Source organism: Erythrolamprus reginae, chromosome 4 (assembly GCF_031021105.1).
Source record: "Erythrolamprus reginae isolate rEryReg1 chromosome 4, rEryReg1.hap1, whole genome shotgun sequence".
Classification (NCBI taxonomy): Eukaryota; Metazoa; Chordata; class Lepidosauria; order Squamata; family Dipsadidae; genus Erythrolamprus; species Erythrolamprus reginae.
In genome coordinates this window covers 132533471-132549934 of record NC_091953.1, presented here as the reverse complement: position 1 = coordinate 132549934, position 16464 = coordinate 132533471, and the positions used below count along the sequence as shown (strand labels likewise).

The 16464-nt window shown below is 44.2% G+C and overlaps 1 protein-coding gene across 2 annotated transcripts in view; it reads right to left on the bottom strand.

Annotated features, from left to right (window-relative positions):
• The window catches only part of DIAPH3 (diaphanous related formin 3), a 119100-nt gene that overhangs the window by 75392 nt on the left and 27244 nt on the right, over positions 1–16464 (bottom strand). For both annotated transcript variants that reach the window (XM_070751369.1, XM_070751370.1), the window contains exons 9-11: positions 9549–9714; positions 7570–7705; positions 801–896 (exon numbers count right to left, since the gene is read on the bottom strand). In XM_070751369.1, the coding sequence (XP_070607470.1) occupies positions 801–896; positions 7570–7705; positions 9549–9714 (398 nt within the window). The remainder of the gene's footprint in view (positions 1–800; positions 897–7569; positions 7706–9548; positions 9715–16464) is intronic.

Genomic DNA, 16464 nt, shown 5'->3' with positions numbered 1-16464 from the left:
ATTGACAAAATTGAACGGGTCCAAAGACGGGCTACAAGAATGGTGGAAGGTCTTAAGCATAAAACGTATCAGGAAAGACTTAATGAACTCAATCTGTATAGTCTGGAGGACAGAAGGAAAAGGGGGAACATGATCGAAACATTTAAATATGTTAAAGGGTTAAATAAGGTCCAGGTGGGACATGTTTTTAATAGGAAAGTGAACACAAGAACAAGGGGGCACAATCTGAAGTTAGCTGGGGGAAAGATCAAAGGCAACATGAGAAAGTATTATTTTACTGAAAGAGTAGTAGATCCTTGGAACAAACTTCCAGCAGACGTGGTTGGTAAATCCACAGTAACCGAATTTAAACATGCCTGGGATAAACATATATCCATTGTAAGATAAAATACAGGAAATAGTAAAAGGGCAGACTAGATGGACCATGGGGTCTTTTTCTGCCGTCAGTCTTCTATGTTTCTATGTTTCTATGTGAATTGCCTCCCAGCTGCAAGCTAAGTATCACACAACTGATAAGGGGCTTGTACAAATTACCAGTTTGTTTGGAGACGAGTGCTCTTTGCTATACCAAAAGAGGGCTTAGTCTAAGTGACTTTTCATTATAAAGAACATTGTTTTGAATTTTCAAACGTGTGTGTGTCTGAAATTTGTACCTGTGAATTTTTGGGAGGAGTCTGCCAGAGAGCCCGACAGAACAATGGGTGGGGTTTTTTTGTTTTAAAGTAGGCATGATTCTATAGAAAATGAGAGGAGGGAGGGAGAGGGAGAGAGGGGCGGGGAATAGAGATAAAATTATTTACCTTTAAACCTGGGTGCTCGCTTTCTTCGATCGCGGAAAGCCGCCCCTGACTGCAACGCCTCCAGCAAACTATCCATCACTCCTGTCTCAGCTTTCTCTGTGAAAAGAAATGGAAGGGAATTCCTTGCTTTCTGGGTTACGCCAGTAATTTTATTTATTTATATATTTGTTTGTTTATTTTGTCCAATACACAATGAGGGTTTTAGTGGATATATATCTATATACACATAGTAAAATACATGATGAAGGTTATAGAGGAGATACTCATAGTAAAATATACCTAAGAAAGAATAGAAAAGAAGATATAGGAATAAAACATATCAATGAAAGAATAGAAGAAGAGATATAGGAATAGAAGAAAGGTATAGGAGATATAGGAGAGCAATAGGACAGGGGACGGAAGGCACTCTAGTGCACTTGTACTCGCCCCTTACTGACCTCTTAGGAATCTGGATAGGTCAAACGTAGATAATCTAAGGGTAAAGTGTTGGGGGTTTGGGGATGACACTATGGAGTCCGGTAATGAGTTCCACGCTTCGACAACTCGGTTACTGAAGTCATATCTTTTACAGTCAAGTTTGGAGCGGTTAATATTACGTTTAAATCTGCTGTGTGCTCTTGTGTTGTTGTGGCTGAAGCTGAAGTAGTCGCCGACAGGCAGGACGTTGCAGCATATGATCTTGTCAAAGGATTTAGAGGGATACAGGAAACGCTCCACCTGACCGTTCCAAATTCAGAGAAACCTTTAATTTCCCCATCAATCAGATTTTTCAAGAAGTGAGCTTAGAGATAGTTTTCGCCAGCGGCAGATTCAACTTAAGTTTGATTAAGTTCACACAAACAACGCATCCAAAAAGGAGACGCAGCCAGAATTTTAGGTGGAGCGCGACTTTGTCCTCGCACCGTTGCGTTCTTCTAAGCTTGGGATGAAAACCGGAGATCATCATCACGCGGAAATTCTCTTGAAGAAATTTTATCTGCGAGGCTACGATCTGAAGTGCTGACATTCATCCTATGCGGAAGCTACATTAATCTCTTCTCCTTCTGCTTTTCTTTAATGGATAAAAGAGTAGATGGCTCTCTAGTTCTTCCACTTTAGACCTGTAAATTATTACACTGAACTTCTATATTCTTTTTTTTTCTCTAAAGTAACATTGCAATGAAAAGGAAAATTCTCTCCAAGATCGCTAGACAGCAAGCAATCATTTCTCTTATAATTCTAGAGGATCTTATAAAGCCACTTATAGCCACAAGAACAGCTGAAAAACTATGTGAATATAATATCCCCTTGACAATAATTTCCATCTGTAAACCAGAGTACTGTATTTTTTGGCGTATAAGACACACTTTAGTTTTGGGGAGAGGAAAATAGGGGGGAAATATCTACCTACCAGGTATTAATCTGACTAGCGTCCTTAGTCTGTTCAGCTACAGCACATTATTTTATGCCCTGGTTAAGGGCTGAAAAACCTTTTTCAGAGGGAGTAGCAATGCAAAGACTTAGGGCAGGAAAAAAAAATTCGGGGGGAATAGGAAGCTGGGAAGTTCGTTAACAGTTAGGGCTGGGGGGAAAAAGCTATATTCATTGACCCCCCTCAGAGAGGGTTCACAACTTGGGCGTCCTCCTCGATCCACAGCTCACATTAGAGAAACACCTTTGAGCTGTGGCGAGGGGGGCGTTCGCCCAGGTTCGCCTGGTGCACCAGTTGCGACCCTATTTGGACCGGGACTCACTGCTTACAGTCACTCATGCCCTCATCACCTCGAGGCTCGACTACTGTAATGCTCTCTACATGGGGCTACCTTTAAAAAGTGTTCGGAAACTTCAGATTGTGCAGAATGCAGCTGTGAGAGCAATCATGGGCTTCCCCATGTCACATCAACACTCCGCAGTCTGCATTGGTTGCCGATCAGTTTCTGGTCACAATTCAAAGTGTTGGTTATGACCTATAAATCCCTTCATGGCATCAGACCAGAATATCTCAGGGACCGCCTTCTGCCACACGAATCCCAGCGACCAGTTAGGTGCCACAGAGTGGGTCTTCTCCGGGTCCCGTCAACCAAACAATGTCGCTTGTCAGGACCCAGAGGAAGAGCCTTCTCTGTGGCGGCCCCGACCCTCTAGAACCAACTCCCCCCCAGAGATTAGAATTGCCCCCACCCTCCTTGCCTTTCGTAAGCTGCTTAAAACCCACCTCTGCTGCCAGGCATGGGGGAACTAAGATACACTTTCCCCCTAGGCCTTCACAATTTTATGTATGGTATGTTTGTATGTATGATTGGTTTTTATATAATGGGTTTTTAACTGTTTTTTAGTATTGGATTTTGTTGTACTGTTTTACTGCTGTTGTTAGCCGCCCCGAGTCTGCGGAGAGGGGCAGCATACAAATCCAATAAATAATAATAATAATAATAATAATAACAACAACAACAACAACAATAATAATAGTAATAATTCGAAGTATAAGACGCACCCAAATTTTAAGCCTCTTTTAGGCAGGAAAAAGGGGCGTCTTATACTCTGAAAAATATGGGTTGTATACGCTGCTTGTTAAATAATTGACAAAATGTCTTGATTATCCATTGGCATGGGATTAATGGTATAACTGGTTAAAACAAAACAAATTATCACTTCCTGGCAGCATAAAGGCAAAAGAAATTGGGAAATTGGGTGTGGAGTTTCAATGTCGTTCAATGGAAGAGATGCGAGACTGGGGATGCGATTGAACAAGGCTTTAAAACCATGATTTCTTCCTCAATGAAACACATTATCTGCTGGATGGTTGTTGGCCGGGACTTCACTGAGCAAATTCGTATGTTTAAATGATGAATGGACTTGTTTTCTAAGGAAATCAGGCCAAGTTTGGCACCTGTCCCGGACACTGTTTATGTTTAGCTCCGAAGTTAAATTTATTTATTTATTTATTTATTTATTTATTTATTTATTTATTAGATTTGTATGCCGCCCCTCTCCACAGACTCGGGGCGGCTAACAACAATAAAAAAGACAATGTAAACAAATCTAATATTAAAAACAATCTAAAAAACCCCAATTTAAAGAACCAATCATACATACAAACATACCATGTATAAATTCTATAAGCCCAGAGGGGAGGGAAATTTCAATTCCCCCATGCCTGACGACAGAGGTGGGTTTTAAGGAGCTTGCGAAAGGCAAGGAGGGTGGGGGCAACTCTGATATCTGGGGGGAGTTGGTTCCAGAGAGTCGGGGCTGCCACAGAGAAGGCTCTTCCCCTGGGTCCCGCCAAACGACATTGTTTAGTCAACGGGACCCGGAGACCTAACTGGTCGCTGGGATTCGTGCGGCAGAAGGCGGTCCTGGAGATATTCTGGTCCGATGCCATGAAGGGCTTTATAGGTCATAACCAACACTTTGAATTGTGACCGGAAACCAATCGGCAACCAGTGCAGACTGCGGAGTGTTGGAGTAACATGGGCATATTTAGGAAAGCCCATGATAGCTCCTTTTCCTTTGCAGTTTAAAGCTTTTCATTATGTGTGCTTACATCAATAAAGAGTTTGATCTATTCATAAAATAAATATTTTTTTGAATCGATGGGAACACTCTGAGGGCCGTGCACAGAACAATAGTGGCTAAGCTGCAACCTGATTGGGCTAGAACACTATAAGAAGCAGTGCACCTTTGTAGTGGGCATGGTTGGTTGGTTAGTTAGTTCTGGTGTGTGGTTAGTCTTATGATTAGTCTTGTGGGTGGACTGGTTTACTGTATAGTGGTTTATAGTTGTAGTAAAGTACTTTCTGTAAACAGAAGAATAGGAGAGATTCTATTTTTGATACATTGAAGAGTAAAACTTCTTCAACCAGTTCCTGCTGAATTGTCTTCATTTTCATCAGCTTCAGTTCCTGAGTTTGTTTGTTTGTTATTTATTTACTTGTTTACTTGTTTACTTACTTACTTACTTACTTGTTTACTTACTTACTTACTTGTTTACTTACTTACTTACTTACTTACTTACTTACTTACTTGTTTACTTACTTACTTACTTACTTGTTTACTTACTTACTTACTTACTTACTTACTTGTTTACTTACTTACTTACTTACTTGTTTACTTACTTACTTACTTACTTGTTTACTTACTTACTTACTTACTTACTTGTTTACTTACTTACTTACTTACTTACTTACTTGTTTACTTACTTACTTACTTACTTACTTGTTTACTTACTTACTTACTTACTTACTTACTTACTTACTTACTTACTTACTTACTTACTTACTTATTAGATTTGTATGCCGCCCCTCTCCGAAGACTCGGGGCGGCTCACAACACAATAAAACAGTTCATAACAAATCTAATAATTTACAATTTAAAATATTTTACAAACCCCATTATTAAGCAGACATACATACAAACATACCCTATACATGAATTGTATAGGCCAGGGGGAGATATCTCAATTCCCCCATGCCTGACGACAAAGGTGGGTTTTGAGTTTACGAAAGGCAAGGAGGGTAGGAGCAGTTCTAATCTCTGGGGGGAGCTGGTTCCAGAGAGTCGGGGCCTCCACAGAGAAGGCTCTTCCCCTGGGGCACGCCAACTCGCATTGTTCCTGTGTCACACATTCCTGTGCCTAGCCAGTAGCTTTTGAACGCAACTCGGACAAACTACACTGGTGGACTTCAAAAACACACGTTGAAGGTGTGGGGGGGGGGAGAATGTGTATTTCTTGACACCCTAACATTACAGTAGAAGCCAAGAGGCACTTGTAACATTAACACAATCACAGTGTACTTACTGTTTTGCAACCTATTATTTTTCTCCCGAACGGTGCATTTTTAAAAGATCTTGTTATGAGACTCCATCATTCAGCCTAACTCAGCAATCAGCACAGAAAGCTTAATTTTTATGCCAGGCTATAAATCTTATTAGATTTGTAGAATTCCAACCCGCCTCCTGCAGGAATCTTAAACCACCTCTGGGTATTCGTCTCTTGAGTTGAGATTCTGCTAGATAGCGCTGTCTTGTGCCATTTTTTGACTTTTTCAATCCTCGCGTTGGGTGGTTCAAAGCACTGTTTTACGGAGTCCATGCAGATTGTCGGATTTTTAAGTTACTCATATCCTGCAGCCCATCTGCACTGGCTGTTGGTGTTGTGGCCCACCGACAGCCTGTGCAGCTGGTAACGGATCCATCCCGAGAAGAGGCCGATGAGGTGATACGCAGGTGGCTTGTGCAGCTGGCACCCAAGTCGGATGGTGAGGAGGTTGGGGAGAACTCGGTGCCAGAGGCAAAGGTTTAGCCAGGGCCTTCAGAACATCCATAAACTCTCATCATGGGGCTACAGGGGACTGCCTTTGAAGAGTGTTCGGAAACTTAGGTCACACAGAGTTGGCCTTCTCCGGGTCCCGTCGACTAAACAATGTCGTCTGGCAGGACCCAGGATAAGAGCCTTCTCTGTGGCGGCCCCGACCCTCTGGAACCAGCTCACCCTGGAGATTAGGATTGCCCCCACCTCCTCGCCTTTCGTAAACTCCTTAAAACCCACCTCTGCCGTCAGGCATGGGGGAATTGAGACATCTCCCCCAGGCCTATATAGTTTATGTATGGTATGTTTGTGTGTATGTTTTTAAATTATGTGTTTTTAGATATTTTAAATATTAGATTTGTTATTGTACACTGTTTTTATTACTGCTGTCAGCCGCGTCGTGTCTACAGAGAGGGGCGGCATACAAATCTAATAAGAAAGAAAGAAAGAAAGAAAGAAAGAGGAGGGGAGGGGAGGGAGGGAGGGAGGGAGGGAGGGAGGAAGGAAGGAAGGAAGGAAGGAAGGAAGGAAGGAAGGAAGGAAGAAAGAAAGAAAGAAAGAAAGAAAGAAAGAAAGAAAGAAAGAAAGAAAGAAAGAAAGAAAGAAGAGGAGGAACCTATTTTGAATACACGGACACGCAGAACTGCCAAAATACAAGAATGGTTCCCCAGGAGGAGGTCTCCTCGGGAGTAAGTCTTGGGACAAATTGGCCACTCCCTTAGCCTACTTAGGGATGAGACAGCAAAAACTCTGCAGGAAACGTTTGTTCGTTCAAGTGCCTCCGTGTTCTGAAAACGTCTGCTCAGTTTATCTGTTTTGGCTTTCTTCCTGCGGACTGCGTCTAGGCATTTTGCCAATGCTTGTAAGCTTCATGAGACATCCAGGACTAATTGCTTAGATTTAATTTATGACTTTATGGACTTCTGCTAGCTGTTCATGCCATTCAATTAACAGCTGGTTTTGTGAGAAGAGACTTCTTTAACTTGTGTTTGTGTGTGTCAACTACTAAGCAAGTTTCTAATTTAATTGAGTAAACACACTGCCTGCATGTGCTACGTTCTTTCTGGTTTGTAGAGTTAGTTTTTGGCCACTTCCCTTTTGAGAGAGAGAGAGAGAGAAAGCAAGCCAGCACAAAGGAAGACATTAATCAGAAAGAAAGAGGAACCAGCGCCTTCAAAAGAAACCAATTTTGCAATCCAGTTTCCAGTTATGAGTGTGATGAGATGCTGCAGATTGTCTCTTGCCGGAAGCAAGAAAGAGTTAACTGTGGGTGCGCGTCCTCACTTATTAAGTCGGCATTTGTCTAAAAGTGGTTACAATTTGAAGACGAGCAAAATACGAAAAGAATATAGAAGGGGGGTTGAATCAGACCTAAACGCAGCAGGGAATTTTAAATAAACCACTTCTTCTGCCTTAGCAAGCCCGAAGTTGCTTTCAATGTCATCTGGAAGTAATCAGGTTCCTCTGACCACCTGTTACCTGTTTTAATGTCCAGTAGATGCTTTTTCTTCTGTTGTTTTTCTAGTTTTTCTTTTTCCGCTTTCTCTTGAGCTATTCTAGCACGCCTCTGCTTTTCTTCCATTTCTTTCCTTCTCATATTGTCCTTTGCTGCTTCCTAGAGGGAAAAAAATACATTAGTGAATACAGTGGTACCTCGTGATACGAACCCCTCGTGATACAAACACTTCGAGATACGAAACCCGGGGTTCCGAAAATTTTTGCCTCTTCTTACGAACTTTTTTCACCTTACGAACCCACCGCAGATCGCAAAATGGCGCTCCGCTGGGCGCCGCCGCCTGGCTGTCACCTTTTAAAACAGACGGGGGGCTTCTCGGCGTTCTCCCGAACCCGAACCCGAACATTGCAGGTTCGAGAGGCCACCGAGAAGCGCCGCCGCCCGCCTGTCACCTTCTTAAACAGCAGGGGGGCTTTTTGGCGTTCTCCCAAACCCGAACCCAGAAGTTCGGGTTCGGGTTCCGGAGGCCGCCGAGAAGAGCCCGGCTGTTTCAGAAGGTTACAGCTGAGCGGCGGTGCTCGGTGGCGCGCCGTTTTTGCAATCGGCGGTGGCGTTTTTGGCCGATCAGGAGGCTGGAAAGGAGGTGGGGAATCCCAATAGGGAATTCCATGGGCGGAGCTTTGACATCACGAAGACGTCCTTCCTGGAGGCCACGTTTCGGGAGAACGCCGAGAAGCCCCCCCGGCTGTTTAAGAAGGTGACAGGCAGGCGGCGGCGCTTCTCGGCGGCCTCCCGAACCCAAACCCGAAAAGTTCGGGTTCAGGTTCGGGAGACCGCCGAGAAGGCCCCCGGTTGTTTTAAAAGGTGACAGCCGGGTGGCGGCACCCAGAAGAGCGCCATTTTGGGATTTTTTTCCCCCTTGCACGCATTAATCGCTTTTACATTGTTTCCAATGGGAAACATTGTTTCGTGTTACGAACTTTTCACCTTACAAACCTCCTTCCGGAACCAATTAGGTTCGTAAGACGAGGTATTACTGTACATGCACGTTGGAGTTTGTTCTGGTTTCTGGTAGAAGTTTAGTAATTACAAATAATTCTCATTAAATGCATCATTTCATGAATAAAGCAACTCCGTTTATTTCTCTGCTGTCCTGTATTTTCAACACATTCCAGACATCCCTCGGTCCGTTATCTCTCTTACCCGCATTCCTCACATTCCTTTTCCTGCTTCACTTAGACAAGATTTCTTTCCTAATTACATAGCTTTAAAAAAGACAGCAGCACTGACTAAATACAATACAAAAGACTTTGGCTTACTTTACCGTGGCGAAAACCCCCTCCATATTTCTTTTCAGCAACGTTGAAACTCCACCCTTCTTCTCCACTAGCCCCCTGACGTGCCAAATACCTCACTACAATATTTAACCCATTCCTCTCCTTAATATCTTCTTCCAGACACCTGTTCTCTACGTTTCTGAATCCTTCTGGATTTAGGATTAACCCAGCGAGCGTCTGATTCTTCCTCGCTAGATCCTGAACTCATAGCCCCATCCTGTGGCTGGCCTCCCACCTGTTCTACTACCTGTAACCCCGGGGGGCCCCACTACTTCATAAACACTATCTGAATCTGAATCCTCAATATCTTCATCATCCTCCAACTGATCAAATGTATGTACAACAGAGTTGAGCTAGGGCAACGGCTCGCATGCCAGCAGATATGGCTCCGCGTGCCATTTGTGGCAACAATGCAATAGGTTCGCCATCACTGCATTAGATTAACAGGATTACTCGCTAAGTACCCAAATGATTAGAACTAAATGCTATTTCGGGGGCAAAGATGGGAAATAAACCCAATCAGCGATAATAACCGAAGGACTTTGACCCCTGCTATTTCTGCGCAGTGTTATCATTTACTTATTTATTATTTCTTAATTCGACTTCTTTGCCACCCAATTCCTACGGTACTCAGGGCGGCTATCATTTTGTCACGTGTGCCTTACCGCGAACATTGTTTTGAAGTTGCTCAAGTCAGTGAGGAATTCTTCCACCGAGATTTTCTTTAAATCAATGGCATAATATTCCATGACACCCCGGTACAGGTTTTCCATGCTTTTGTGTATGGTAGAAAGTTGCTTGAACTGCTCTTTGGCTTGGACGAGAAAGCTGTGTTAGGCTTGTTAAAGTTATATTCAGAGTAGAGCGGTATTAAAATGAACCAAGACGGAGATGTTCAAAAGCTCTGCTAAGGCTATTCACAAGGTACTAAGATGGGCAGCAGTGGAGAAACAAGAGTACAGCAAATAACCTATTCCCACCATTCCTCTTGCAATAATAAAATTCCTCTCGTGATAGACTCATGTTTAGTATCTTTTAGAAAGGATTTCTCATAGTAAACCAATGCAATCAGCAATTAGGCATTCCAGCAATTTATCAAGGGCTGTGTAAAATTACGGGGGGAGGGAGGGGAATTGTTTGATATCAAAGTTATCCAAATATGATTTTTTACTATAATGTTTGTAGTTTAGATTTCTGCTACCCTGTGTAGTAGTAGTAGCATGGCAATCAGTGCTTATTTCAGGGTTGAAAAAACAACAATAAGACAAGGTCTCATTTTCGGGGATACATGGTTAAGTATTACAGTGAACCCTCGAGTTTCGCGTCCTCAAGGATCGCGAAAGGGCTATTTCGCTAGTTTGCAACCCGGAAGTAAACTCCACCATCTGCGCATGCGTGCCCTTCCACGCATGCGTAGATGGTGGAGTTTCCCCGCCGGGCAGAGGCTTCCCTGGGTCTTCCCCCTCTTGCCCCGTAAGACCCCAGCGGCGGTGGGCTGGAGCGAGAGCTTGGGGCACCCTAGCTCCGCTTCCCAGCTGGGAAGCGGAGCCGGCAACAGCGTGGGCGGGCGGGCGGCGCACGCGAGCTTGGGGCAGCCTAGCTCCGCTCCCCAGCTGGGAAGCGGATCTAGGGAGTCCCCACCGCGCGCGCGTTGCTGGGGAAAGCGCGCGCGCTTGGGAACATCCCAGCTTCGCTCCCAGCTGGGGAGCGGATCTAGGGAGTCCCCACCGCGCGCGCGTTGCTGGGGAAAGCGCGCACGCTTGGGAACATCCCAGCTTCGCTCCCAGCTGGGGAGCGGATCTAGGGAGTCCCCACCGCGCGCGCGTTGCTGGGGAAAGCGCGCGCGCTTGGGAACATCCCAGCTTCGCTCCCAGCTGGGGAGCGAAGCTGGGATGTTCCCAAGCGCGCGCGCTTTCCTCAGCAACGCGCGCGCGGTGGGGGACTCCCTAGATCCGCTCCCCCAGCTGGGAGCGAAGCTGGGATGTTCCCAAGCGCGCGCGCTTTCCCCAGCAACGCGCGCGCGGTGGGGACTCCCTAGATCCGCTTCCCAGCTGGGGAGCGAAGCTGGGATGTTCCCAAGCGCGCGCGCTTTCCCCAGCAACGCGCGCGCGGTGGGGACTCCCTAGATCCGCTCCCCAGCTGGGAGCGAAGCTGGGATGTTCCCAAGCGCGCGCGCTTTCCCCAGCAACGCGCGTGCGGTGGGGACTCCCTAGATCCGCTTCCCAGCTGGGGAGCGAAGCTGGGATGTTCCCAAGCGCGCGCGCTTTCCCCAGCAACGCGCGCGCGGTGGGGACTCCCTAGATCCGCTTCCCAGCTGGGGAGCGAAGCTGGGATGTTCCCAAGCGAGCGGGCACCCAGGGAAGCCGTTGCGCGAGCAACGGGGTGGGCGGGCGAAGGGCGGGCGGCAGTAGAAGCAAAAACACCATCTGCGCAAGCGCAGATGGTGTTTTTACTTCCGCACCGCTACTTCGCTAAAAATCGATCATCGCGTGGGGTCCTGGAACGGAACCCTCGCGATGATCGAGGGTTCACTGTATAATCAATTTGAAAATATTATCTAGTGCAGTGTTTCGCAACCTTTTTCGAGCCGCGGCACATTATTCACATTTACAAAATCCTGGGAAACATTGAGCGGGGGGGGGGGGGGGGTGGTGTAAAAAAAGTTTGGACAAAAAAATATCTCTTCCTCCCATTGGCTCTATTTCTCCCTCTCTCTCCCTTCCTTCCTCTTTCTTTCCCTCTCTCTCTCCATCCCTCTTTGTTTCTCCCTTCCTTCCTCTTTTTGCTTTTTCTCTCTCCATCCTTCCCTCCCTCTATGTCTTTCCCTCCACCCTCCTTCCCCCCTCTTTCTCTCTCTCTTGCTTTCTCTCTCTCTGTCTTTCTCTCTTTCTCTCTCTCTTTCTTGCTATCTCTCTTTCTCACTCCCTCCCTCTCTTGCTATCTCTTTCTCTCTCTTTCTCTCTTGCTATCTCTTTCTCTCTCTTTCTCTCTCTCTCTCTTTCTCGTACACCACACCGCAGCACATTGGTTGGGAAACACTCATCTAGTGTACTGGGGAGATTTTGTTGTATGTAAGTCATTTTTTTAAAAAATAGTATAAGCTTTAACCAGTAAAAAAAATTAAAAAAAACACACACATCAAAATAATCGCAAATAAACATTGACTGTGCAATCCATCAGGCACCTTAAATCTTACTAGAGATCCCCTGCCTTGGCACTAGTTCTCAAAATGTTGCAACATTGCTGGTCTGATTAAAAAAAAACCTTATCAGAAAGTAGGAAATCTTCATAGAATGGTTGATTGTCTAGGGAATGCTGATAAAAGGCACGCCATAAGATTTTGATGAAGTATTGTGTGAATCATTTGTCCCAGATAAACTAGCCCAGATGCACGGGTGAAGAATATGTATTTCCATGCCAACTGCTGTCAGCGTTTGTCAAAGCCAGCCGATGTTTCATCAAGGCTTAAAATTCTGGGAATCGTATTTATATACAATTAGGAGGGAGGGGAATCTAAGCATGGAAATTATTTCATTACAAAGTCCCCACTCCTGTATCTATTTATTAGCTGCAAGTGCTTAATACTTTTTTCTTAAATCGGGTTTACAGTGCCAAATCATTGCATAGAATTCACCAAGTTTAGGATTGCATAAAACATTTCTATTTTATGTCCTGTGGCAGCACTGTAGGTTTTGTTGTCTCTACAAATGAGCATTAAAAAAATAAAACGGATAAAATAAAATAAAAATGATTTAAGATTGATTTGGCTTTGTTTCTACATTTCAGCTTCTGGCCTCCAACAAGGTCCCACAGAGTTGGCCTTCTCCAGGTCCCGTCGACTAAACAATGTTGTTTGGCGGGCCCCAGGGGAAGAGCCTTCTCTGTGGCGGCCCCAGCCCTCTGGAACCAACTCCCCCCGGAGATTAGAATTGCCCCCACCCTCCCTGTCTTTCGTAAACTATTCAAGACTCATTTAGACCGCCAGGCATGGGGGAGTTGAGATATTCCTTCCCCCTAGGCCATTACAAGTTATGCATGGTATGTTTGTGTGTATGTTTGGTTTTTATAAATAAGGGTTTTTAGCTGTTTTATTATTGGATTGTCACATGCTGTTTTTATCATTGTTGTTAGCTGCCCCGAGTCTACGGAGAGGGGCGGCATACAAATCCAATAAATTATTATTAAATTATTATTATTATTTTACAAATTCTAGATTAAATTTCAGGCTAAGAAACCAAGGAAAGGCCCAGCTCAGGGGTGTCAACTCAAGGCGCCGGGGCTGGATTTGGCCCAGGGGGTACATAAGGTCTGGTTCACGGATCCACCTCCGAAACAGGGAAGGTCTGGTCCATTTTCGGCTGCCATGGCTGCCTGCAACCAGTTACCACCTGGCTGTGGCAGCCAAAAATGGACTTTGGGAGCCTGTTTTCGCTGGTGGAGTGCTCAGGCCGCCACAGGCGCCCCCTATAGGAGTGACGCTATGCTGACCACGCCCCCTGGCAATCTCTTCCCCCCCCCTTGCGAGGTCAAACACAAACCGCTCCAAACTTGACTGTAAAAAATATGACTTCAGTAACCGAGTTGTTGAAGCGTGGAACTCATTACCGGACTCCTTGGTGTCATCCCCAAAGCCCCAACACTTTACCCTTAGATTATCTACGGTTGACCTATCCAGATTCCTAAGAGGTCAGTAAGGGGCGAGTACAAGTGCACTAGAGTGCCTTCCGTCCCCTGTCCTATTGCTCTCCTATATCTCCTATACCTTTCTTCTATTCCTATATCTCTTCTTCTATTCTTTCATTGATATGTTCTATTACTATATCTTCTTTTCTATTCTTTCTTAGATATATTTTACTATGAGTATCTCCTCTATAACCTTCATCATGTATTTTACTATGTGTATATAGATATATACCCACTAAAACCCTCATTGTGTATTGGACAAAATAAATAAAAAAATAAAATAAAATGTTAATGATGTTTCTAAACTTTCACTAAGTACAAATCTTTATTCTGAGATCATTTATTGCAGCAAGTCTTGCTGGAAATTGTTTGCAGTTTATTATGGAAATCTCTCTCCATATACACACACATAAATCACCATCATTATCATACGGGGGGATTGGCGATAGGCCTGAAGATTAATCCTTGCTAGTAATTAGGGCCTAGTTAGTTAACCATAGCTCTCCTCTATCTTCTCCCCATTTTTCTGTAGCATAGAGATTTCATGTTTTCCTTCTTTTTACCCCCTTTCCTCTATTATTAGATAGAAGGCAGGAGAATTCATCTGAACACAGTCATGTGTTTCTAAGTATGAGAATGTTTTATATGTCTCTGATAGAGGGGTTGAGAATATGCAATAAATCCTAAGAAAAAAAAGAAATGAAATATAACATGCAACATGCCATTCTGGTCATAAAATCAATATTCAATTAAAAATGTATTTGCTATATTTGAAAAGGCCCTTCAAAATACAAAACAAGACATGCAGGCCAAAGAAAAGATAATGAGGAGCATTAAAGCATTATTATTTTTTTTTGGTCTTTAAATTACTTTGTAAATCATAGGTGCACGTTTAAGGGTAACGTCGTAAATGCTTCTCAAATACGTAATCTTTGTTTAACTTGCTGTTTAAATCCAGAATTAGATAGCGGAAGAGATACATTAAGATTGCATCAAATACAGTGATGCCTCGTCATACAAACTTTTCGAGATACAAACCCGGGATTAAAGATTTTTTTTTGCCTCTTCTTACAAAGTATTTTCACCTTACAAACCCACTGCCGCCGCTGGGATGTCCCGCTTCCGGACTTCCGTTGCCAGCGAAGCACCCGTTTTTGCGCTGCTGGGATTCCCCTGAGGCTCCCCTCGCTGGGAAACCCCACCTCTGGATTTCCGTGTTTTTGTGATGCCGCAGGGGAATCCCAGCAGCGCAAAAACGGGCGCTTCGCTGGCAATGGAAGTCCGGAGGTGGGGTTTCCCAGCGAGGGGAGCCTCAGTGAAATCGCAGCATCACAAAAACATGGAAGTCTGGAGGTGGGGTTTCCCATGGAGGGGAGCCTCAGGGGAATCCCAGCAGTACAAAAACGGGCGCTTCAGCTGGCAAAAGGGGTGAATTTTGAGCTTGCATGCATTAATCGCTTTTCCATTGATTCCTATGGGAAACATTGTTTCGTCTTACAAACTTTTCACCTTAAGAACCTCATCCTGGAACCAATTAAGTTTGTAAGACAAGGTATCACTGTACACCAATTTTCCTGTACATAATTTTTTTAAAAAAATTAGCAAGCACATAGGCATTACCGGCAACAAATGTAATTCCACTGTTCCCCAATTATTCTCTGTCTATAGGGAACGTTAACAGGAGGCTATTACGTTTAAACAGTGTTTAAAGATCAAACCATCTGTTTAAGTGTCACAAGTGGGATTTAGCTTCGAGTGCTTATGCATTTTTGTGAAATTTCCCATAATGTTTCGTTTTATAACTTTACAATGTATGCATGGCTCTACTGACTACGTTACACACGAAGGAAATATTTCCTAATGCTTCATCTTGTAAGGAAGCATGCTCAACAGCTTGCAATATTGCCAGTTTTCCAAGGTGGGAATTGCCCATTGTCTCTTTAAAAAGAAACAAAAAGAATATTTCCCATTTTGTTCCATGGAGTTAGAAAGATTAATTTTCACTCTAAACTCATAGCCTTTAAAAATTAGAAATGGAAGAATCATTAAGTCTTGTTGACTGCTTGGAGGGGGGGGGGGGCTTCACTGTGGTGCTTTTAGGTAAAATTATTTTAAAATGTTAACAGGGAAACATTCTGGTGTCATCATTTTCTAAACCAAAATCAATATACAGTGGTACCTCATCTTACGAACGCCTCTTCTAACGAACTTTTCAAGATACGAACCCGGTGTTTAAGATTTTTTTGCCTCTTCTTCCGAACTATTTTCACCTTACGAACCCAAGCAGCTGCTGTTGGGATAAAGGGGTTTCTTTTTTTCCCCTTTTTTGAAGAAAGAAAAGGGAGGGGCAGCTTGGAGGAGTAAAGATTTTGCATGCTTGCAAAAGCACTGAAACGGTGTCTTTTTAAGAAAGAAAAGGGAGGGGCAGCTTGGAGGAGTAAAGATTTTGCATGCTTGCAAAAGCACTGAAACGGTGTCTTTTTAAGAAAGAAAAGGGAGGGGCAGCTTGGAGGAGTAAAGATTTTGCATGCTTGCAAAAGCACTGAAACGGTGTCTTTTTAAGAAAGAAAAGGGAGGGGCAGCTTGGAGGAGTAAAGATTTTGCATGCTTGCAAAAGCACTGAAACGGTGTCTTTTTAAGAAAGAAAAGGGAGGGGCAGCTTGGAGGAGTAAAGATTTTGCATGCTTGCAAAAGCACTGAAACGGTGTCTTTTTAAGAAAGAAAAGGGAGGGGCAGCTTGGAGGAGTAAAGATTTTGCATGCTTGCAAAAGCACTGAAATTGTGTCTTTTGAAGAAAGAAAAGGGAGGGGTGCCCCCCTTGCCTTTCTTCCTTCCCACTCACCCTTTAGCCTAGCCTTGCTTCTTCCACCCGCCCCCTTTAGCTGCTCCTCCCTGCCC